This window comes from Coccinella septempunctata, chromosome 9 (genome assembly GCF_907165205.1).
Source record: "Coccinella septempunctata chromosome 9, icCocSept1.1, whole genome shotgun sequence".
Lineage (NCBI taxonomy): Eukaryota > Metazoa > Arthropoda > Insecta > Coleoptera > Coccinellidae > Coccinella > Coccinella septempunctata.
Genome location: NC_058197.1, coordinates 5,253,453 through 5,279,926, shown reverse-complemented (window position 1 = coordinate 5,279,926; position 26,474 = coordinate 5,253,453). Strand labels below are relative to the sequence as shown.

Below are 26,474 nucleotides of genomic sequence, written 5' to 3'. Positions count from 1 at the left end.
ACCTAAAATGATAATGTCATACATTCATGTATTCCGACTAAATCCTGACACTACAGAGAATAAGCTGTGTGATTTTTTCAAACCGCATATACCAGACTTTAAATGTGAAAAATTGAAATCAAGACAACCGGAGATATATTCATCATTCAAAGTTCCATTTCCGGCAGAATATTTGCAGGATGCCATGAGTGCAGATTTTTGGCCGGAAGGAGTAGCTGTTAATAGGATTTTCTTCAAGCGTCACCAGTCGGTTCCAGTGCTTCAACAAATAAACAAAACGTCATCAGCTTCCAGGATAATAAGCAATGGCAAAGCTTCTCGAATGACTTCATAAATATTTTCAATATACATTTTCCCTTGAAATATATTACACTGTATACTCATTGATGCTAGAAATTAAAACCTCGGATAATAAGACTAAAGCCATGTGGAAAATATGCAATGAAATTAGGAATGAAGGCAGTTTTGAAAATACAACTTCTAAATCACCTCAGGAAACAGCGGATGATCCCGAACATGAATGAAAATCTCAATAATTCAAAATTTGCTTGCAATATTGAAACCAATACATCTTTTTACGTGAAGCCCTTTACCATAGAGGAGATTGTTGAGATATTTAGGAAACTGAAAAGCAATTCAAGTTCTGGAATTGGCGAAATTCCAGTTAAAATTGTTCAATTGAGTGTTGATGCTATCTCTTCAATATTGTGTCATATAGTGAAGGTTTGGGGTGTTTCCTGAGCAGCTGAAGCTATCGGTGATAATTCCAATATTCAAGTATGGGGATCCTGAGGACTGGAAAAAATATAGGCCTATAAGCCTGTTGAATAGTTTTTCGAAAGTATTTGAGCTAGAAGTGGTGACTAGACTTCTGATATATTACAATATTCATGATCTTTTCCATCCGTCTCAACATGGATTTTTGAAAAATCGGTCCACCCAAACGGCTATATATTTCAATTCACTAATAATATTTTGAAGTTCCTGGAAAAAGGAATGTTAGTCTCAGGATTATTCATCGATCTATTTAAGGCATTTGATTGCCTGAATAAAGATTTTCTCATTGAAAATCTCGGAAAATATGGAATTGTGGGTGTTCGATATTTTCTCTTCTCCATTATTCATTATAATTTTTCTTTATTATTTCTCTGGGAGGAAATTCACCTCAAATATTGTTTGTTCACTTTGGAATTTCTTATTGATTTGAATTACGTGGACTTGTTGAGGGTAGCACATGTTCGTGGTGTGATGTGGAAACCAGTACGAAGTCAATCGCCGCAAGAACCTGCGGCTGTGTTCACGAAATTCGCTATCATTGCATGAGATAGCACTTTTCTACACTCGATTTTAGTATTCGTTTGCTGATTGAATTTACACCAGTGTAGAGGACATCTACATCTCTTTTTTGTAGATAAACTACATTTCCTTCACACTGGTGTAAATCAAATCGACATCGAATGTAGAAAAGTGCTACACTTTTTATGCAAACGAAAGGACCTAATGATAAATGATATGTGTGAAGTTGCAGATTCGATCGAAGATACCGAGTCGACGAATTTTGTGGATGATTCCAAATATTCAATAGCGGAACGTAATATAAGTGAACTGCAGCTGAAATGCGAAGTTATATACCAACGTGGCTATCAAGGAACAATTTCAGTTTGAATAGAAAGAAGACGGACATTATGGTTTTTCGTTCCAACAGATTGAAAGAGGACAAGCTGATGATTGATTTGGGTGAGGACAGAGTGAAAACATCATTAATAATAAGAAAAGAATCAGCTTTGTTCAAAGCTTTGGATATGTATATTTTGAAGAGGGTTGGTGAGATACAGCATCCTTGTCATTGCCTTTCGTTACTGAAAACTCCTTGGTAACATATCTGCCTGATTCAACCTTAGATTTTGAGTCTATATATAGTTCTTTCAATGCCTGTATGTACGTATGATTTATATTAGACTGCTCCAGTACTTCCAACAGTTTTGTAATTGCAACGGTATCATACGCTTTTTAAAGGTCCACGAATTTTATATGTGTTTCTATGTTTCTAGCTGCCCTTTTCTCAATAACCTGTTGTAGACAGAATACATTATCGGTGCCTGACCTTCCTGCACGAAATCTACTCTGCTATTTCCCCTCCCCCCTTCACGGCAGACAAGAAAGAAAGACGAAATATTTAAATGTGAAGCATGATTGACGAATGGCAACTTGTGTGGGAAAGAGGCGAGACAATGAGATGAAGAGTTCCAGAATTACATCTCGGAGGAAAGAGAGCGAGCAGACTTTGCTCTGATTCGTAGATAGACGTAGATCTGCGCTTTTATTGGACGGTATTGACGTAACAGATTGAAAAGAATGAAAAGATGCGATTCTGGAACGAGCCAAGAGAATTTTAGAGATCTAGGCAATGAGAGACTCGGGTCGACATTCAAAGCAACTCAGTTGTTGACTGGGCATGGACACATGTTAGCCTACCTAAGCATCTTTAAATTGAGACCCACAGATGGAGAGTGCGAGTGCAAAACAGGGCGTGATGACATGGAACACATCATGATATACTGCAGGCTGGATCACAGGGTCGAAGCGTAACGAAACATAAAAAAAAAGTACTGGAACCTAAGATTAGAACTAAGAGACAAAAAAATTTTCAACAAAAAGGATATAGAGAAGATGAACGAGTGGGCTCAGAGACTCATACCCGACAGTGACATCACATCACATCCCGCCTTTAGGTGCCTCTCAATTGAGGTTGGACTAGTGCGGGTACGTGGTCGATTGATAAGGAATTAAAAGTAATGTAAAAAAGTCTACATATGTAGGTATGTGATGGCATATAGGCGCACAATGTTGACGAATTGCTTCATTCCTCATCTGCGATAATCAGTTCTTGCAAAAAAGAGTTCTTGTTTCTTCCCTCCACATCCACATAGTCTTTCTCAACTGCAAAACTGACCGCCATTTTCAATAGCCAATTGAGCCATTCTTTCGATCCTTACTTTGTAATCTTTTGAACGACATAATAACATTATGTTATGCATAATGAGGTTACTTTCTCATTCATCCACTCCATCACTAGCAGCGCGAGGCAAGTGATTGGCAGGTCCCCACAGTCTTTATGATCATTGGCTACCTTAGTACCTCTAGAAGACCGCCACTAGTACGAGTTTCATTGGCTCGCGAGTTGACTTATTGGCAAGTGTCAACGGTCGCGCTTACTGGTTTTGATAGCAGCTAGAAATTCGAATTTCCAACAATACAGAGTAATAAAAAATCAACATCACCTGTAAACATGGGATTCTTCCATTGTGCAAATTTCGGATTATAAACAAACAAAAAAGATTTAGAATCGATTATAATGATTCCCACAGTAGCGCCTATAACCAGAATTTTATTTTTGAGTTCATGCGGTATAACATAGTCTACAAATCATACCTTGGTATCACCATTTACTCCAATGCACAAGGATAAATCATCCCACGGCCAATATATTATAGATTGCTTTGTTAGTTTCGCCAAAAATTAAACTATAGAATTACTCCCCGATTTCTGAATTATACCGCGAAAAATTCAATTATTATTACGTGACCGATTTTCATGATAGGTATAATTTATTACGATACGTTCGATCCGAGGACAGCCCAAGACACCAGTTCAAAATGAATGAATATAAGTTCAAACACTCACTAATAAAATTCACAAAATTTTTGTTGTGACCCGTCTCATTTCAGTTCAAAGTTGTAAGCCGAGTCTTTATTAACGTAAAAATGGTGTAACAATAATAGCACTCACAAAATCTCAAGAGAAGAGGTATCTCGGCTCGGCTGAAAGAATTCTTTTGTTCAGTTATTGTTTTTGAATGGAAAATCAATGTGCGTATATATCTTAGTTACTGAAGTTTTGATTTTGGCAAATTGAACAAATTTTTTTATTGAGAGATAAATGAAATGGGAAGGAAATAGTTATAATAAATTCCATGATTCACGTATATATAATGCAAGAATTTGAATAATACAGATAACAACCATATGAGAGTCAAATTGAAGAATTAACATTGGAGACAAGAAAGAAATGAGAAAATTTATGATTATGGAAGACATCATAAGTAATCAGGCTAGGTAAATCAGCGTGAGGAAAGTTTTATCAGAAGATTTGAGCATCAACATATCGAGAAGTACCTAATATTGATTTAGCACGTTAGTGAAGAATTTCACAAAATTTCCAAATTTTCTGTCACGAATACAGAAATACTTTCATTAGAACGGAGTGCACAGAAACAAGACAGTAGTCACTAAACACTCTTCGTCTGATCTGTTCCTCGCTTAGTTATAGATGGGTGAATGGGGATTCAATCAATTTTGAAATGACAATAACTGTCATTTGCAGTTGTCAAATTAATTTTTACGAAATCTGCTAAATTATATTAGCAAATTAAGAACAGGGTTTGATATTAGTAGTATTAGAATAATATACAAAGTATTTACGGCGTAATTGGAAAATAAAAGAGGATAAAATATAAGAATTCATAATTATACTCACATATCCGTTGCAATAGAAAAATTCCACTAGTAATCACAAACTACAACGATAGGATATAAAATCACAGTTTTGTAATGTCAAATTCCCGAAAGAATACTTCAAACTGATCCTGACATTTTAGGCAGTAACTTTATATAGGATTTTCAGACATGCGCAATGCGTAAGAAGACATGACATGATAATGACGCCATTTTGTTGTGTTCAATTTGCTACTGCTAAATGTACTGAAAGCTATGCTTAGAGTCACATGGAATATAATGATATTCTTCGAATTTTCTGGACTAGGAGTAAAGAGTAAACATAAAATATATATGATTCAAAAATATTTATATTTTTATGTCAAATATTATAATCCATTGTAATCTTACATTACTAATTAAGTATTTGTTACTGTGTAGTTATATAAGGAAATTGCAGAAATTTAATTATTTTTTATACTCTATGAGAATATGAATGATTATGCATAATAATTATATAATTCTTATGTAATTTCTTCGATTTATTCGATTTGGAGGACTGTTTAGTGTTCATGGATTTCTCAATAACTTTTTGAATATAAATATTTTCATTTGAAAGCTAACATGTTCTCGATGAAAATGAGAAAGGATATGATATGCATGTGATTCATACTCATCATTTCTCATTTCATTTGGTCCACTATCAGGTTCATGTGTCGATGAAATTATAATAACGCGCTTATTCAAACTCATAATCCAGGTACCGAAGAAAGAAAACCGATTAAATTGACGATGCCTAAAACTCTGCCGAACTCTTTCCATGAACAAACTAGAACTACCCTGAAAATTCCAAAGGCGCGTAGTAAAACATATTCGTCTCATGCAATAAAAAAGTTATATTAATATATTTTTTAAAAATATGTCATTACAGTTATTAAGAATGAGTTTTTTATTCTCATCACATATGTGGAATCGGTACCACTTCAAAGCATTATTTCTCTGAAGTCATCGAAATATACCGCCCCTAGAATGGAAAATATATTTTCTAAGCAATTCTTCAGTATATACCTGCTTAGTTCTTTCATTTATAATATTTCTTAAAATCCTAACAGATAAATGTAGATAAGAAATATATAATCAAACTTCCTCTTAAAATATTTTTCGACAGCCATAAAAGAAGAATATTGTCTACATTAGAATACAAATATGACAGCAATGAATGAAAAATTGTCCGAAGATAAGAGTAGCAGGTAGAAAACACACCCTCTCGGAATCACGAATATGCCTAAGTTTCTAAGGAAAATTAAGAATTCCGAGAAGTATTTGAGAATCAATTTCACTTGAATGCATAGAACACATATGCGGTCATACCTAGATCGAGAAACTCTTTATATAACACTAATAGTAGTTTATAACACTAATAGTAGTTAACAAAGCGAGGCAGCTAATTTTTGATTAGGATTAGAGAAAATAATGAACCTAATGATTGGTATTTGATTATTGAATAAGTAATACTGAATTTTTGGCGTTATTCATCGGGAAATCGTTTGCTCTTATCAGAGTTTTATGTGAAGAGTTACTAGCTTTCGAGTGGTACACAGTTTTCTAAACATTGTAAACATATTCACTCTGAGTTATTTGAAATCGGCAATGTTCTATAGTACCACGTTCGGAAATACTTTGTTTACCAAACACTCTAGATTTTTCTTGTGATGATATCTATTGTTATAAATAATTGTGTTCTGAATTTCTGCTGCATTTTCATGAAACAATTAGAAAACTTGATTTTTCGATCTGTCATTTTTGACTAAAACGTAGTACATCCTAGAGGTAGGTACAAAACAAGGGAGGTACCTAGTTGCTGAAGACGAGTTGTCCAACGTAATGAGGTGTGCCTTCTCGTCAAATCTCGAATATCTCAAGTCGTTTCGAAAATATCGCACAATTAGTTAAGACACTTGTGTTATTATTCAATACTTTCCTTCGCCATATGCTTTATAATACAATTTATTTCCATCCTAATTCGAAAACGGCGAATTGAATTAGTCCCATTTTTAAGATGTACGCTCAGATAAACTAGAACTAGAATTCTTAGGGGATAATATCTTTTGTGGGGAATAGTATCTGTTCTTTTCATTATATCATCCTTTACATACTTGTATGTCTTGAAGGAGTAATGAAATTCTATTCTATTATGGTCATAATGAGAAAACTGGAAGACGTGGTTAATATCATCAGATAAATGAAACACTATATTCCGAAATTCATTTAATCCAAAAAAAGTTTGTGAGATAGCACTAAAAATAACTTTTCTTATGGTTTTTCAACAGCTTGTATCTTTTAAACCGAGCCAATTTGGAAAAATGGTAGAGGAAAAAATGTTTACCTTGATCTCAAGAATCTACTGTTGAAATATTTGTACGAGTCAAAGTGTTGGGGTGGTATCTCAATTGTACCTCAAGTTCTAAGAGTTCTGGGTTGGTGAAAACTTAGGGACTCGAGGATTGAGATTGATAATGCGGATCACTTGATAATGAACGTTTATTTCCTAATCTAACAAACTATATATGGTAAAATTGTATAATGACGTCAAGATTACATAATCGAAATCGACTTACATTTTGCATATTCAGTACATTTTTCTTTACTTGCAAAATTGCTGCAGTTGGATTAGGGAATGTTAGATATTAAAAAAAAATATTGCAATCCTTTGTCTCACCTGGCCGACTTACACATGAAATAACAATTATGAAAGAGAGATTGATCTAAATAATTTCGAATGGAAATATTTGGTTGAATTGAGTTTATGAATTTTTGATATATCTAATTTTGGGTATTTATTGTACGTTTCGTACACAAAGACTCACCCTGTATGTTGTTTCAGGATCGCACATTGAAACCGCACTTCCCTTGGAAATGCCGGGATAGAATTTATTTGGAGATTTCGGTTATATTCTATATTACCTCTACAGGATATCAAAATTAGTCGTAATTAGAAAATGAAAGAGGAAAAATTATAGAAATTCATATTCATACTCACATATCCGTCGCAACTCGCAATAGAAAAATTCCAATAGTAATCACAAACTGAACCGAAAAGCTATAAAGTCACTGTTTCATAATGTCAATGTCTCGATAGAACACTTCAAACTGATCCCAACATTTTACGAAGTAACTTCCATAAAAGTTTCAGACATGCGCAATGCCTAAGAAGAAATGACGTGATAATTTGGTCCACTATCAGGTTCATGTGTCGATGAAATCTTAATAACGCGCTTATTCAAACTCATAATCGGAGCGGTCATCCATGTACCGAAGAAAGAAAACCGATTAAATTGAAGATGCCTAAAACTCTGCCGAACTCTTTCCATGAACAAACTAGAACTACCCTGAAAATTCCAAAGGCGCATAGTAAATGTCGACATTAAAAATTTATCTGAAAAAGCTGTATATACCTAAAACTAGTTAATTAGGACTTTATGGGCTATTGCCATCATTCTGATCAATTACCGCGTTCGGCAATTACCTCAGACATTTCGGATTGGTATGAATCGTTCGTTTACTGTATCCAGATGCAGGATAAACGTTCTATTGAACAAAGGATTCCTATGATAACCTATGATCTGTTGTCACGTGACTAAAATATTCGTCCGCTCTCGGATGGTATTGCCGAACGCGGTAAATGAATCCTAGTACAAATTTTCCCTACCTTTTTTTTTCAACAATATTCGACATGTTTTCATTGCTCACAGTGCTCACTATCCATGCTATTCATTTTTTTCCGGCAATTTTTGACAGGAATAAAATTGAATATTGATTTAACGTCCGTCATGGGAGCCAAAAATAAAACATATTCGTCTCATGCAATAAAAAAGTTAGATTAATATATTTTTTAAAAATATGTCATTACAGTTATTAAGAATGAGTTTTTTATTCTCATCACATATGTGGAATCGGTACCACTTCAAAGTATTATTTCTCTGAAGTCATCGAAATATACCGCCCCTAGAATGGAAAATATATTTTCTGAGCAATTCTTCAGTATATACCTGCTTAGTTCTTTTATTTATAATATTTCTCTCAAATCCTAACAGATAAATGTAGATAAGAAATATATAATCAAACTTCCTTTTAAAATATTTTTCGACAGCCATAAATGAAGAATGTTGTCTACATTAGAATACAAATATGACAGCAATGAATGAAAAATTGTCCGAAGATAAGAGTAGCAGGTAGAAAACACACCCTTTCGGAATCACGAATATGCCTAAGTTTCTAAGGAAAATTAAGAATTCCGAGAAGTATTTGAGAATCAATTTTACTTGAATGCATAGAACACTTATGCGGTCATACCTAGATCGAGAAACTCTATATAACACTAATAGTAGTTGACAAAGCGAGGTAGCTTATTTTTGAAAGAAAGGATTAGAGAAAATAATGAACCTAATGATTGGTATTTGATTATTGAATAAGTAATACTGAATTTTTGGCGGTTTTCATTGAGAAAATCGTTTGCTTTTCTCAGAGTTTCATGTGAAGAGTTACAAGCTTTCGAGTGGTACACAGTTTTCTAAACATTGTAAACATATTCACTCTGAAATCGGCAATGTTCTATAGTACCACGTTCGGAAATACTTTGTTTACCAAACATTCTAGATAAAGAAAAGACTGAACCCTTATATCCTAGCTGGAGATGGTATCTTCAAAAATTTTTGTGATTTGAAAAGCTTTTTTCTCGTGATGATATCTATTGTTATAAATAATTGTGTTCTGAATTTCTGCTGCATTTTCATGAAACAATTAGAAAACTTGATTTTTCGATCTGTCATTTTTGACTAAAACGTGGTGCATCCTAGAGGTAGGTAGAAAACAAGGGAGCAACTGTACCTTGTTGCTGAAGACGAGTTGTCCAACGTAATGAGGTGTGCCTTCTCGTCAAATCTCGTTCGAATATCTCAAGTCGTTTCGAAAAAATCGCACAATTAGTTAAGACACTTGTGTTATTATTCAATACTTTCCTTCGCCATATGCTTTATAATACAATTTATTTCCATCCTAATTCGAAAACGGAGAATTGAATTCGTCCCATTTTCAAGATGTACGCTCAGATAAACTAGAACTAGAATTCTTAGGGGATAATATCTTTTGTAGGGAATAGTATCTGTTCTTTTCATTATATCATCCTTTACATACTTGTATGTCTTGAAGGAGTAATGAAATTCTATTCTATTATGGTCATAATGAGAAAACTGGAAGACGCGGTTAATATCATCAGATAAATGAAACACTATATTCCGAAATTCATTTAATCCAAAAACAGTTTGTGAGATAACACTAAAAATAACTTTTCTTATGGTTTTTCAACAGCCTGTATCTTTTAAACCGAGCCAATTTGGAAAAATGGTAGAGGAAAAAATGTTTACTTTGATCTCAAGAATCTACTGTTGAAATATTTGTACGAGTCAAATTGTTGGGGTGGAATCTCAATTGTACCTCAAGTTCTAAGAGTTCTGGGTTGGTGAAAACTTAGGGACTCGAGGATTGAGATTGATAATGCGGATCACTTGATAATGAACGTTTATTTCCTAATCTAACAAACTGTATATAGTCAAATTGTATAATGACGTCAAGACCACATAATCGAAATCGACTTCCATTTTGCATATTCAGTACATTTTTCTTTACTTGCAAAATTGCTGCAGTTGGATTAAGAAATGTTAGATATTAAAACAAACTATTGCAATCCTTTGTCTCACCTGGCCGACTTACACAGGAAATTACAATTATGAAAAAGAGAAAGATCTAAATAATTTCGAATGGAAATATTTGGTTGAATTGAGTTTATGAATTTTTGATATATTTAATTTTGGGTGTTTATTGTACGTTTCGTACACAAAGACTCACCTTGTGTGTTGTTTCAGGATTGCACATTGAAACCGCGCTTCCCTTGGAAATGCCGGGAAAGAATTCATTTGGAGATTTCGGTTATATTCTATATTACCTCTACAGGATATTGAAAATTAGTCGTAATTAGGAAATGAAAGAGGAAAAATTATAGAAATTCATATTCATACTCACATATCCGTCGCAACTCGCAATAGAAAAATTCCAATAGTAATCACAAACTGAACCGAAAAGCTATAAAGTCACTGTTTTATAATGTCAATGTCTCGATAGAACACTTCAAACTGATCCCGACATTTTAAGAAGTAACTTCCATAGAAGTTTCAGACATGCGCAATGCCTAAGAAGACATGACGTGATAATTACGCCATTTTGTTTTGTTCAATTTGCAACTGCTTAATGTACTGAAAGCTATTATTAGAGTCAACATGGAAAATTATGATATTCGTTGAAGTTTCTTGAACTGTGACTAGGAGTAAGATACATAAAATGTGTTTGATTCAAAAAATTTATATCTTTATGTTAGATATTATAATCCATTGTAATCTTACATTACTAATTAAGTATTTGTTACTGTGTAGTTATATAAGGAATTCAATTTATTCTTTATTTTATATGAGAATATAAATAATTATACCTACCTACATATATGTAATTATATAATAACTTTGAAATTCCTTGCAATAGATCGATTTAATCTATTTGATCTGAAGGACAGTTTTGTGTCCATGGATCTCTGAATAACTTTTTGAATATAAATATTTTCATTTGAAAGCTAACGTGTGGAATAGGATATGATATGTATGTGATTGGGAATTCAAAACAAGCGATACGCCCCCTGGTGTCAATTTTTGTAAATAAAAAGTTAATGCACTTATGTTTGTATACATCGAGAAACGGAGAATATTTTGGTGTTTCAATGAGATCTTTCATAAGAAATATGTCTTAATCAGTTGAAAATATATTTATCTATTTCGTGATAATGGGAAAAGCTTCGTGAAGTTTTCATAATTTGTATCCTTCGAGCAAATCTTCGATAACGAATTTCTTGTGAAGATGTCAGTTTTCATCATTTTCCACGATGAAATGAACTTTTGGTCAATGTTAAAGGACATATGTAACTCGTCTTTTTATAGCATAATGAAGCTTTTGTACATTGTACATTTCAAATCAGTTACGAAGAATAGGAGGTGAATTGAATAACCTGGATAAAAAACCTCAAAATTAAAGGATTTACATAAAAAACAAATCTGTTACCCTCAGACAGGAATTTTTTCATCTAGAAAGTGGATATACATATGAATTTCCATAACATTCACACAAAATTCATTCAGAAAATCATTTCTGATTCCCAGTTCAACTTGGACAAGTTTTCTTAGCATCAATGTTGCAATTTTAGCCATTGTATATAATGGAGAAGGTAACATACTCGGAATTTTTTTACTTCATGACATTTATTGACCTAAAATTGATAATAATTAACACACTTGAATCCAGTCTCGAAAACCAATCCTCAAAATTGAGATAAAACAACTACCAACTGAAAAAAAAGATTTATTGGACGAAAATCTCAAAATCCCCTTCAAAAATGACAATAAGGTAGGTACTGCATTAACTTTTTATTTCGAACTGTTAGTAATGTCGGAGCGGTCACTACTCCAGGTACCGGATTCACTCATCGCTGCTACGCCTTTTCCCACAAGACTTTTCTTGAGATTACTGCTTTCAACAATACAATTCAGATGAGAGTGTGAATTAGAACTTGGTTCAAAGATATTGTTCCGAAAAGTAATGACAAATTTCGATTTCATCTGTCGAGCGTTTTCTGAGATGCCCAACTAATTTATAGAGAGAAAAAATTGAAGATGCCTATAACTCTACCGAACTCTTTCCATGAACAAACAAGAACTGCCCTGAAAATTCCAAGCGCGCATAGTAAATGGTAAATGTCGACATTCAAAATGTATCTGGTAAAGCTGTATATACCTGAAAGTAGGTAGGTAGGACTTTATGGGCTATTTCCATAATTCTGTTCAATGAATCCTATTACTAATTCTTCACACAAATACATCATCATTACACTTGTACGGACAAACAGACAGTTTTTTGTAAGGTTCTTATCTCTGTTTTTTCATGTATCATACGAAGATATGTATGGTACCCCATTGACATTTTTCCGGTTTATTCGAAGACTTAACAATGAATCTTATCTACTAACTCTAACTCTATCATGTTCCTACATCCTTGAATAGACTAATTAGGCCAGATAAGCAGTTGGCGGTCAGTGCTACTTACCTTCTTTACACTGAGAGAAACGTTTATTTACATACAAATTCATAGTTTGTTAAAACCATATAAATTGAGTGATAATAATCATTATTTATTATGAATGAAATTTATCGAATACAAAAGCTTGAAATAAAATTAACAGCTTAAATACAAATATCAATGAAGTTACAATCGCATTTTCATATGACAAAAAAAAATATATTTTAGTAGAAGATACATGTTTCGGCGCAACAATTTATTAACACGAAGAAGTGTCTTATTTCATTCGATCTTATATAGTTCGAAAATATCTGAGTTTTATGTGCAACTTCCAACTAATAAATATTTGTTGCATAAAAATAATGAAATACAAGCATATCTTCCTAGTGCAAATTACGTTAACCAAGCTTGTCTTTGATCGGCTGATTTGTTGTTCTGCTTTATCCTGCAGGCCTGCATCCTTCGTGCATCAGCTTCACGCGATCTATTTCTTTTAACGTTTGTGGTGTTTTCTCTTGCCGCTTGGCCATTGCTGATATCGATTTATATTATTCTGCTCTTTCATTCAGTTCCTTATGTATCGGTAAAAAAGTAGGTAATCTACTCGTTTTTCGGATGTTATAATCGGCATTATAACATCACTACAACAGGAAATTTGGAATTTGAAGGATTATCGATGTATTAAAAGATAGGTTCCGTAATTATTTTGTTTCTTCTTTATGGAGCCTGTTGTAACAATGAAATGAACTGACGAGTTAATATTCTAAATCTATTTAATCTAGAAACAAATATTTTCAAGAATTAAAGCAGTCTAATAGACTATCGATTCAGCGAACAGCTGTTCTATTTTTGAGTGTGTTCTCATAGTCTTGATGTGTTTTATATTGAATATTGTTTAAACTCCAATCTAGTTTTGAATGGAACAGCTGATGTTATAATTATATATTTTTTTGTTCCTTATTCCTGAACACAATAATTACATAGTTGATTCCTTGAAATTATCCCCTATTTTGCAATGCAGTTATTTACTGAAACGGAATTAAAATTCTCATTACCGAGGAAAGTAGTAGGTACAGTTGATGTTCTGGCAAATTTTGTAATGGAAAGAACTTTCTTCAAACATTGATGCCAAAAATTATAGTGAAGGATTGGTGCTGATTACCGATAACGAAAGAAATTTCGCTTTAGTAGTATATTTTTGAAAGAATCAAGATTAAATCAACAACCTTTCATCAAACTTCCTCCTCCCGTTTCTCAATGGCCAATTACACTTCACCTTGCACTTGCACTTAGATTTATATCCAAATAGTAGACAAAGTTTCATGAACCGTGACGGATGGTACTCGATTCTTGTAGAAAACTTGATCCAGATATAAGATATTTAACATCCTTCTGAAAATAACGTTTGGAGTGTTGGACTCTATGTAGGTATAGAGCAATACATAAAATGAGAAAATTCAAAGTCATTCAAACTTTCAGCTTCCACTATCACTATAAATGAGGTGAAAATTTTTTACCATCTGCGATAGATAATGAGAACAGAAACAAAGAAGAAACTTTATATTTAAGTCACAAACTTTAACATATAACGGATCTAAAATAAAGAGGAAGACATTGATTCGGTTTGAAAATAGTTGCGGAAGAAGTTTATGCGATTTGACCACACGAGAATAAGGAACACAAAATTCCACGATATTTGATATTGTTTCTCAGGTATATTACTCTTGTTGTTAAATGCACCGGAGGTAAAACCGTGAATTTTGTGGTCAATTTTGTAAACGGTTGGGGCTTACGGAGCAGCTGGAATTTGATAATGGAAGGGATGTTTTTATTATTCTATTTTTGAAATTGACCACAGCCTTGCTAAACTGAGTTGTGCCTTCGAGTCCATTTCACCTGGTGATAAGGCCGTGTTCTGTGTTTCGGTATATATTATCAGAATGCTATAGAGGACTGAACCCTGGACTGCCCATATTTTTTGGTCCAATAATAATAGTAAAAATAGGAAATAAAGATATGTCATGAATTCGAAAAAACGCCAAAAAATTGAATGCAAATAAATGCCAAAAAATTGCTTCTTTTGGAGAGGATGATTACCCACTGTTCAACCTAACTACTTCGAAATTTTTCGAAATTATGTACCTGACTACTCGAAAAGGCGAAACAGTCGGGGTGTACGATTCGCTAATAACATTCGTCTGTTACTAATGGTTCTTTTCTAATTTATGGCTCTCACGTATAGGTAGCAGTAGGATTGCAGGTGCTGGTAGAGATCGCTGAATGTTTGATGAGAAGTTTCAATCAAATATTCTTCGATTACATAATACATTGAAAAGAAATGTAGGATAGGCATGATGGGTGAAAAAAATTATCTCCATTACTTAGTAGATTCCACAAAGGCGAAATAGCCTAAAGATTTTAGGCTTTTTTTAGGTAAAGGATAGGTCTGCCTTTATTGCCTACCCTTACTAGCCATATTATGTGCTATCTCAGAAGAAATTTCACCTTTCTTGTGAAGTCAAATAAAACAACTCTGAAATTTCGTAAAATTTATTTTCAATAATTATACTTTTTCACTTTCATGGATGTTCGAACAGCACTATCAAAGAAAAGTCGTAATTTTTCTCTTTCGTTCAGTTATGGTCCATATTTTCTCTCGTAATTCTCCTTGGCCGATCGATTAATCAGTAGTGAAATAATGTGGGTTGAATTTTGGTTCATTATACAATATGTTTTAGGTACCCAAGTTCAGACGTTGTTTCACTTCATATTTCTCGTTTGCCTCTATTGCAAAGTCGGTTATTTGAAATCTTCTAGTTTATATGCAAACGTAAGAATCTACTTCGATTGTGTCAGTGACGTCCATACTTTTCTCATTTTCTTCTTTTCGATTCCAGGAATAATACTTTCTACTCACATTAGATATTTTCACCTTCACGGATCTTCGTTCACTTCCGTCATGAATTGATTGAAAATGTTTCCTCTTCTTATGAATCGTTAATGCCCGTTCATCGTAGGTTCCAAAATCACAAATGTTGCATCTGAGATAAGTCGTCATATGATTGGGACTATCCATTAAATGTTTTATCAATTCAGCTATCGAATTTAAGTGACGAAAACACCCTGGGCATCTCATAGCCAAATTATGATTCCTATTCTTATGTACCATCAGTGTACTGTAGCTAAGTGTTTTAAATTCACAAACCTCACAGTAGAATTTTTTTTCTATTTTATTTCCCTTCTTGAAACAATGAGGTTTGGGTGTTATAACAATCCTGAAAAAGCAAAAATAAATAGTAAAATATTCACTCAGTGATTTTTGATTGAAGTGGCTACAAAATTCCAAGCACAATAAACTGTTTTATATTTATAATAAAATAAAAACCCATTTTGAGAGAAGACAAAATAATTTGATAGGATATGATATGATGATTATGCGGAAATGTAAATTTTTGATAGATGTATACTCACTTTTCTTTGTTACCTTCTTTCTTCACCTCGATGTTCAAGTTCTCATCCGACTTGTACCTGTATTTTTTTTCTCGTCTCGGTTGAATTATCTTTTTCTGTGAGTTTCTTTTCCCATATGGTATCATGTGATCAGGATTTTTTCGAAAATGCTCCATGCTTGCATTTGGAGATGTCGTGCAAACACGGCAGATTGGACATTTGTACCAGCGGTATTTATGTATCACAAATATGTGATTCAGAAATATTCTCAAATCTGTCGTCGGAAATGAACAATCTGTGCAGGTAAATTTCTTACTCCTTCTGAAAGAGAATATAATAAGTTATGATGAACTATTCTCGTTCCTTTTAAAATCTCACGAAAGACCCGTAGTTCAGTTGATGTTTCAAAAAACAATGCATTCGGAAAAACATTTAGTTGAGCTTACAAGTCTAAGGAATCATGGTGAAATGGTTGTGAATCCTTGTTTTCTAAGTTGTCAATAAGTAGTCAATTCGATAATACCAAATAATTTTTATACATACATCTTGCGAAGTATTTTATGTTGTTTTGTTTCTAATGCTGGAATCAAAAGATTATTCTCACATCGGATTACAGAGCCGAACTGACTATTCGTCGCTATTCGTGTGCCTATGTGTTCAATGTTCAGTGTGCGCATATAAGGAATATTCAACAGGTTATTTGGAAGAAGTATTTTGTAGGGGCAATGATAAAGTGATATCTGATGATATATTGATTCAACTCACTTTAAAAACGCAACATGGATTCTCAATTCTTCCCCTTATATGTTGCTTGGACTCAATTTAGTTAAAGTTGTACAATACTTCCATTCGCCCTATACTTCACAACGCTATTTATTTCCATTATGACAGATACGATACAAAGCAAACTTTAAAGCTTATGTTCCCTATCGATTACGAAGTCTATTGCGAATGTAAATTTCATGCCAACTTCCGATCCAAAGTGTCACTCGGTAAGCGAAGCGATTACGAAAAATGCTATTCTTTAATTTCTCCAGATAATTCTAAGTATCTCACAAAAATGTACATCAATATGAGCAACCTATTTTCAACATGAACAATAACAATTGATTACAGTACAATTTAAAATATTTGAAATTTCTGAAAAATAATTATAAAAATTTATTATATTTACTTACATAGACGCCCTATTAGCAACAGAGGAATGGGGTGCTTTTTCTTTTCCGTTGATAGTAAAATTAACACGTTCATTCGATTGTATCTGCTTGCATCTGAAATGATAAATAAAATTTTTAAATATGCAAACATAACAATTATATATATGACAATGGAACTTAAAAAATCGTGAGTTTCAGAGAGAGATTTAACTGAAACGTAACATTATTATTTTTCACCTTTTCTAAGTTTGCTCAACCTCATATTTTGCACTTACAAGTAACAACTTTTCAGAATTTTTGGTTTGACGATGACGTAAACCAAAACATGTAACCGGATGATTTGAATACAAGGTTCCACCACTGAAATGCTTTATAGACTTTTTCTTTCCTCTTCTTCATACCCAACGCTTCAAAATGAGATTTTATGAGATTATATTATTAAGAGGTCGGCGGAAAAAGTCTGTTCTGCCATGTATCTAATCGGCTTAAGAATAATTCATAATGAGGTTTCATTCGAAGCGCTCTTTCGACTTGACTGAAATATTAGCTATTTATACAACAAGTTCAATGAATTTTAGGTTCTTCGTCGAAAGAGGCCATCACAAAAAAAAAATAATGGTGATCGATAGTGCATTCTTCGATGAAATGAATGAATTGAATACTGAAGGGACGATCAGGATATCGAAGTTTGAAATTGACAGCAAAACGAAGCTTATCGAGTATCTACGAGTACAATCACGAGGCTTTTCTTTAAAAAATATGTTAGCCACATTTTTCCGATGACACGAAAATGTGGTAACGTCAGAGATTTCTGAAAGACAATCACCCACATCGTACTGGCATAGATATATAAACATATTTGTTTAGAATTGATTGAAAGTATTGAAAGCATTATAAGTAATGTATGTATTAAATATGACACATGCCTCTAATTATTTTCACCTGTTGAATTTCTTTCACATAAAGTGTATAAAATAGTTAGGTACTACATATTATAAATTTTGAATTCTGAATTGTTCTCTACTTACTCTTGATTTGGTTGTAAATGTGTTCTGTGGATATGCTGGTCCAGAATATCCCTGAAGTATGAAGAGAATTCGCATTTGGAACACTTGAATACCTGAAAATTCCAAGGAAATTCATTTTATTATTTATAAAAATGAAAACCTAAAACTTGATGAAGGACGCGTCAATTCGAATGATGAGTAAATAAAAATGAAAATGTTCAGATGCATAGGTACATCTAGTACCCGGTACTTGTCTACAAAGAGCTTCGTTTCCAAAGATTCTCTGATACGTCGTGCGTGTAATAATGATTAAAGTACATTATTCGACAACCATTTTCTTTCTCCACCATTTCGTATTTAATTAGATTTGTGTTTCCAACTTCCAAGAATGTAGATATTCTTTCCGTATATTCTCTATGTCTCAGTTGATCAAGCCATAATGTGAATCGTTATTGTTTTTGATTTGTACAGTCCGGAAGATTATCCCAAACAGGATCGAACCCTCGATTGATAACTCAAAGAAGTGTGAACGAGATCTCTACTCAAATTCGAACACCCCCCATATACTCGTGGAGAATCTATACTAAATTTCTTATATATAACTACAAGGTTAGTGTTTCTCTTTTCACAGCAGAATTTAAAGAAGAATGAAATAAACTGTTTCCCTTAAAATCACCTGCTCATGCAAAACAGTCAAAATGACGAAGTTGGAATAAACCTCCATAAAATACATCCGTCTGTGATCTGCATTATCGACAATAATTATTTCATTTCATTATGAAAATAATAAAAATATTCTCCCTATGATTGAATCTGAAATATGGATTCGCTTAGAACAATGCTGGGTGTATGGTTTATGATTGGAAATGAAATTAAATGGCAACTTTGGATGTTCGCGTGTTTGTTCTCATTTCAGCAGTTGAAAATGCATATAATTTAGATGTCTGCACACTCTCGCAAGGCGTCAAAAATGGAGTAAAGGTACGGAAGCACTAATATCACTATATCCTGTCACAATATTTCCACGTTGTTTATCCCTCCTTTTACTATGCAACAAATTTCCCAAATATTTTATGATTGTAACAGGCATCTCGCAACAAATGAACGAGAATCGATATCAATTACAACCTACACAAAGTAGTCTAGAAGTGAGAGGAATGATAGCTTCGGCATCTTGAGTGATTCATATAGGTGATTTTTAGTTAAATTATTTAGATATTTTGATGAGTTCTATTTTATATATTTGAATTAAAAAAATTTCAATACTCGCTGTATAGATGAATGTTTCGGAGCTTTCCATTGAAATTGAATTTCTATCTGCCGACAAATTTTTTATTGTTTATTTCCCATTAAAAATTTATCTTTTATTCATACTTAGTAAAAGTTAAGATTTATGTTTCTTGTAGTTTTGAAAATATGAATTAGAGTTGAAATAACTTTCGTGTAGAACCTCAGTCAGCAGAAACACACGAATAAGAATAATAATTGAATTCATACCTAATAATAGTACAAAACTTACCTTCTGTTTTTGCAGTTTCCGGACACCTTCTCTTATTCTCACTTTTGGCTTGATAACGTCACTGCAAAAATATAAATTCGTTATTCTCTGTATTATTTCTGGAATGAACCGCTATATTGCGGCTTTGGTGAAAATTTTGAAGTCTCTTCGAAATTTCGTGATAAAAAAATATGATTACTAAAACAAAACTGAAAGAATTGTTCATGCAATTCCGAAAATACGTTAAAGAAGTATCATTACGGGTCTACCAAAATTCTTCAATTGTTTTGATATATATATTTATATATATTCAATTTATTTCGGATTTATATCAAGTTTCAATTAACAAAAAATTATTATGTTTTAAGAATGACGTTATCTGCTTGAATTGTCCAACAAAGCATTTTCCACGTATCTGATTCGAAAATGCATGTAATACACAATTTTCGGTTAGAATAATCATCAGTTAGAAAATGAACATTAATCGTCAGGTGGCGCGAAGTGTGGAACGACCTGCATATAATTTGTTTTGAATATAAGTGGTAGTATATGGTAGAAATCACTCACCTTTTTGGTATCATACTTGTTGGCCTCACACTTTCAACTATTTCGTAATTGCGATTTTTCCATAAACCCGAATTCGTTTTGAAGACGTAGGGTGTGGACTTGGGTACCGATGTTCGGTAACATTCCTTCTGTTGTAAACATTGATCTTTCACTTCGAAAATTTGGGAATAGGTAGGTGGAGTTGATGAAGATGAATCGGATTCCGCTAATCCTTCATCACAGATGCCCGAATCTGGTGAAATAATCGAATTTTGGAGTTGAGTGTCCGGTGCTTGATGGGAACTATGTCCATTAAACATATCATCTATTTTTATTGGCTCCTGCTCAAAAAGCGAATTCCAATCCGTCATATATTGGTCGGAATGAGATCGATTTATCTGCGTGGCCGATTCGGCAGAGACATTTGATTCACCCAATCCCAAAATCCTTTCAAATTCGACATCAGTGAGTTGACCATGAATCATTCCGAAGTTGTCGAAGTTGTTCGATGCGGAAGAGACTTTGGCTTTTTCCGAACACAAAACCTTTTCGCATTGTTGGGAAAATGATTGCTCTGATTCGAAACTCACTCCGTGTTTATTAGACAAGGAAAAATCAGGTTGATTGATATTGTTCGATTCAGCAAAGCTTTCGGTTTCTTCCAGACGCAAAATCATTTCCAATTCCTCATTGCTGAGTTGTTGTGGTGATGGCTGAAGTTCTGAAGTTATTCCGAAGATGTCAAACAATGAATAATCAGATTGATTCATTCTGTTCCCTTCGGCAGATACTTTGGCTTTCTCCACACACAAAATTCTTTCGAATTCCTCATCGCTGAGATGAGGAGTTGATTGCTGTGATCCGAGATTCTTCCCGAAAGTGTTAGTCAAGGAAGAAGCAGGTTGATTGATCTTGTTCGAATCAACAGAGGTTTTGGCTTCTTCCAGACAACAAATCATTTCCATTTCCTCATTGCTTAGTTGGGGTATTGATTGCTGAGATTCTAAACTCATTCCGAAGATGTCATCAGACAATGAATAATCATATTGGTACATTTTATTCGTTTGGGCAGAGGCTTTTTCCGAACACAAAACCTTTTCGCTGAGTTCCTGTGATTCGAATCCCATTCCGGAGTTGTAAGACAAGGAAGAATCAGGCTGACAGATCTTGTTCGAGTCAGCGAAGATTTTAGCTTCTGCAAGACGCACAATCATTTCCAATTCCTCATTGCTGTGTTGTTGTGGTGATGGCTGAGGTTCTGAAGTTTTTCCTAAGATGTCAGAAAATGAATAATCAGATTGTTTTTTGTTCGATTCGGCAAAAATTTTGGCTTTCTCCACACACAAAATCCTTTCGAATTCCTCATCGCTGAGATGAGGAGTTGATTGCTGTGATCCGAGATTCTTCCCGAAAGTGTTAGTCAAGGAAGAAGCAGGTTGATTGATCTTGTTCGAATCAACAGAGGTTTTGGCTTCTTCCAGACAACAAATCATTTCCATTTCCTCATTGCTTAGTTGGGGTATTGATTGCTGAGATGCTAAACTCATTCCGAAGATGTCATCATACAATGAATAATCATATTGGTTCATTTTGTAAGATTCGGTAGAGACTTTGGCTTTTTCCGAACACAAAACCTTTTCGCTGAGTTGGGAAGCTGATTGCTGTGATTCGAATCTCACTCCGGAGTTTTTAGACAAAGATGAATCAGGTTGATAGATCTTGTTCGAGTCAGCAAAAATTTTGTCTTCTTCCAAACCCAAATTCTTTTCGATGTCCTTTCTACTGAGTTGGCCAAGTGGTTCGGAACTAATTCCGAAGGCGCTAAACAGGAAAGCGTCCATTCTGTAAAGAAAAAAAAATTAGGATAAAGTAATTGGAAAGAGTATTTTCTGAACATCGATAATTATTCGATAAGAAAAGGAACAATCAACGTCTTACTTATGTTTTGTCCCTCAGGATGTTCATTTTCTTGTCGATATTTATATAAAATACAAGGAAGAGTATTCTGATTTCGCGCTTCAAATTGAAAATCATAAAACTGTTATTATGAGTTGTGTGTTTTCAATTAACGGGCTTATGAGGTACCTCATTCACTTACCTTTGTTAAAACTCATACATATGCTATATTGTTTGATAGTCAAAATGGAATGTGGTAGTGAAGAAGAAGAGGAAAACGAACAATATCATACTGGATACATTCGCTCCAAAGAGTCACCAAAGCAATACAAGCGCAACAAGAAAATCCCCAAAACCAATAATTGGTACTCAGAAAACTAACTCAGTGGTACCTAAAATGATAATGTCATACATTCATGTATTCCGACTAAATCCTGACACTACAGAGAATAAGCTGTGTGATTTTTTCAAACCGCATATACCAGACTTTAAATGTGAAAAATTGAAATCAAGACAACCGGAGATATATTCATCATTCAAAGTTCCATTTCCGGCAGAATATTTGCAGGATGCCATGAGTGCAGATTTTTGGCCGGAAGGAGTAGCTGTTAATAGGATTTTCTTCAAGCGTCACCAGTCGGTTCCAGTGCTTCAACAAATAAACAAAACGTCATCAGCTTCCAGGATAATAAGCAATGGCAAAGCTTCTCGAATGACTTCATAAATATTTTCAATATACATTTTCCCTTGAAATATATTACACTGGATACTCATTGATGCTAGAAATTAAAACTCGGATAATAAGACTAAAGCCATGTGGAAAATATGCAATGAAATTAGGAATGAAGGCAGTTTTGAAAATACAACTTCTAAATCACCTCAGGAAACAGCGGATGATTACAATGAATTATTGGTTCAATTGAACCCGAACATGATGAAAAATCTCAATAATTCAAAATTTGCTTGCAATATTGAAACCAATACATCTTTTTACGTGAAGCCCTTTACCATAGAGGAGATTGTTGAGATATTTAGGAAACTGAAAAGCAATTCAAGTTCTGGAATTGGCGAAATTCCAGTTAAAATTGTTCAATTGAGTGTTGATGCTATCTCTTCAATATTGTGTCATATAGTGAAGGTTTGGGGTGTTTCCTGAGCAGCTGAAGCTATCGGTGATAATTCCAATATTCAAGTATGGGGATCCTGAGGACTGGAAAAACTATAGGCCTATAAGCCTGTTGAATAGTTTTTCGAAAGTATTTGAGCTAGCAGTGGTGACTAGACTTCTGATATATTACAATATTCATGATCTTTTCCATCCGTCTCAACATGGATTTTTGAAAAATCGGTCCACCCAAACGGCTATATATTTCAATTCACTAATAATATTTTGAAGTTCCTGGAAAAAGGAATGTTAGTCTCAGGATTATTCATCGATCTATTTAAGGCATTTGATTGCCTGAATAAAGATTTTCTCATTGAAAATCTCGGAAAATATGGAATTGTGGGTGTTCGATATTTTCTCTTCTCCATTATTCATTATAATTTTTCTTTATTATTTCTCTGGGAGGAAATTCACCTCAAATATTGTTTGTTCACTTTGGAATTTCTTATTGATTTGAATTACGTGGACTTGTTGAGGGTAGCACATGTTCGTGGTGTGATGTGGAAACCAGTACGAAGTCAATCGCCGCAAGAACCTGCGGCTGTGTTCACGAAATTCGCTATCATTGCATGAGATAGCACTTTTCTACACTCGATTTTAGTATTCGTTTGCTGATTGAATTTACACCAGTGTAGAGGACATCTACATCTCTTTTTTGTAGATAAACTACATTTGCTTCACACTGGTGTAAATCAAATCGACATTGAGTGTAGAAAAGTGCTACACTTTTTATGCAAACGAAAGGACCTAATGATAAATGATATGTGTGAAGTTGCAGATTCGATCGAAGATACCGAGTCGACGAATTTTGTGGATGATTCCAAATATTCAATAGCGGAACGTAATATAAGTGAACTGCAGCTGAAATGCGAAGTTATATACCAACGTGGCTATCAAGGAACAATTTCAGTTTGAATAGAAAGAAGACGGACATTATGGTTTTTCGTTCCAACAGATTGAAAGAGGACAAGCTGATGATTGATTTGGGTGAGGACAGAGTGAAAACATCATTAATAATAAGAAAAGAATCAGCTTTGTTCAAAGCTTTGGATATGTATATTTTGAAGAGGGTTGGTGAGATACAGCATCCTTGTCATTGCCTTTCGTTACTGAAAACTCCTTGGTAACATATCTGCCTGATTCAACCTTAGATTTTGAGTCTATATATAGTTCTTTCAATGCCTGTATGTACGTATGATTTATATTAGACTGCTCCAGTACTTCCAACAGTTTTGTAATTGCAACGGTATCATACGCTTTTTAAAGGTCCACGAATTTTATATGTGTTTCTATGTTTCTAGCTGCCCTTTTCTCAATAACCTGTTGTAGACAGAATACATTATCGGTGCCTGACCTTCCTGCACGAAATCTACTCTGCTATTTCCCCTCCCCCCTTCACGGCAGACAAGAAAGAAAGACGAAATATTTAAATGTGAAGCATGATTGACGAATGGCAACTTGTGTGGGAAAGAGCCGAGACAATGAGATGAAGAGTTCCAGAATTACATCTCGGAGGAAAGAGAGCGAGCAGACTTTGCTCTGATTCGTAGATAGACGTAGATCTGCGCTTTTATTGGACGGTATTGACGTAACAGATTGAAAAGAATGAAAAGATGCGATTCTGGAACGAGCCAAGAGAATTTTAGAGATCTAGGCAATGAGAGACTCGGGTCGACATTCAAAGCAACTCAGTTGTTGACTGGGCATGGACACATGTTAGCCTACCTAAGCATCTTTAAATTGAGACCCACAGATGGAGAGTGCGAGTGCAAAACAGGGCGTGATGACATGGAACACATCATGATATACTGCAGGCTGGATCACAGGGTCGAAGCGTAACGAAACATAAAAAAAAAGTACTGGAACCTAAGATTAGAACTAAGAGACAAAAAAATTTTCAACAAAAAGGATATAGAGAAGATGAACGAGTGGGCTCAGAGACTCATACCCGACAGTGACATCACATCACATCCCGCCTTTAGGTGCCTCTCAATTGAGGTTGGACTAGTGCGGGTACGTGGTCGATTGATAAGGAATTAAAAGTAATGTAAAAAAGTCTACATATGTAGGTATGTGATGGCATATAGGCGCACAATGTTGACGAATTGCTTCATTCCTCATCTGCGATAATCAGTTCTTGCAAAAAAGAGTTCTTGTTTCTTCCCTCCACATCCACATAGTCTTTCTCAACTGCAAAACTGACCGCCATTTTCAATAGCCAATTGAGCCATTCTTTCGATCCTTACTTTGTAATCTTTTGAACGACATAATAACATTATGTTATGCATAATGAGGTTACTTTCTCATTCATCCACTCCATCACTAGCAGCGCGAGGCAAGTGATTGGCAGGTCCCCACAGTCTTTATGATCATTGGCTACCTTAGTACCTCTAGAAGACCGCCACTAGTACGATTTTCATTGGCTCGCGAGTTGACTTATTGGCAAGTGTCAACGGTCGCGCTTACTGGTTTTGATAGCAGCTAGAAATTCGAATTTCCAACAATACAGAGTAATAAAAAATCAACATCACCTGTAAACATGGGATTCTTCCATTGTGCAAATTTCGGATTATAAACAAACAAAAAAGATTTAGAATCGATTATAATGATTCCCACAGTAGCGCCTATAACCAGAATTTTATTTTTGAGTTCATGCGGTATAACATTGTCTACAAATCATACCTTGGTATCACCATTTACTCCAATGCACAAGGATGAATCATCCTACGGCCAATATAGATTGCTTTGTTAGTTTCGCCATAAATTGAACTATAGAATTACTCCCCGATTTCTGAATTATACCGCGAAAAATTCAATTATTATTACTTGACCGATTTTCATGATAGGTATAATTTATTACGATACGTTCGATCCGAGGACAGCCCAAGACACCAGTTCAAAATGAATGAATATAAGTTCAAACACTCACTAATAAAATTCACAAAATTTTTGTTGTGACCCGTCTCATTTCAGTTCAAAGTTGTAAGCCGAGTCTTAATTAACGTAAAAATGGTGTAACAATAATAGCACTCACAAAATCTCAAGAGAAGAGGTATCTCGGCTCGGCTGAAAGAATTCTTTTGTTCAGTT

The 26,474-nt window shown here is 34.2% G+C and overlaps 1 protein-coding gene across 1 annotated transcript; it reads right to left on the bottom strand.

Moving 5' to 3' along the window:
• Window positions 1-15,483: 15,483 nt before the first annotated feature.
• On the bottom strand, window positions 15,484-26,080 carry LOC123321014. The gene is made up of 8 exons (XM_044908516.1): window positions 26,067-26,080; window positions 21,890-22,165; window positions 20,345-21,157; window positions 19,799-19,859; window positions 18,301-18,392; window positions 17,294-17,386; window positions 16,137-16,436; window positions 15,484-15,940 (listed from the first exon to the last, which is right to left on the bottom strand). Exons 1-8 carry the CDS (start codon window positions 26,078-26,080, stop codon window positions 15,484-15,486), a joined length of 2,106 nt encoding a protein of 701 aa, XP_044764451.1.
• Between the last annotated feature and the right edge of the window lie 394 nt (window positions 26,081-26,474).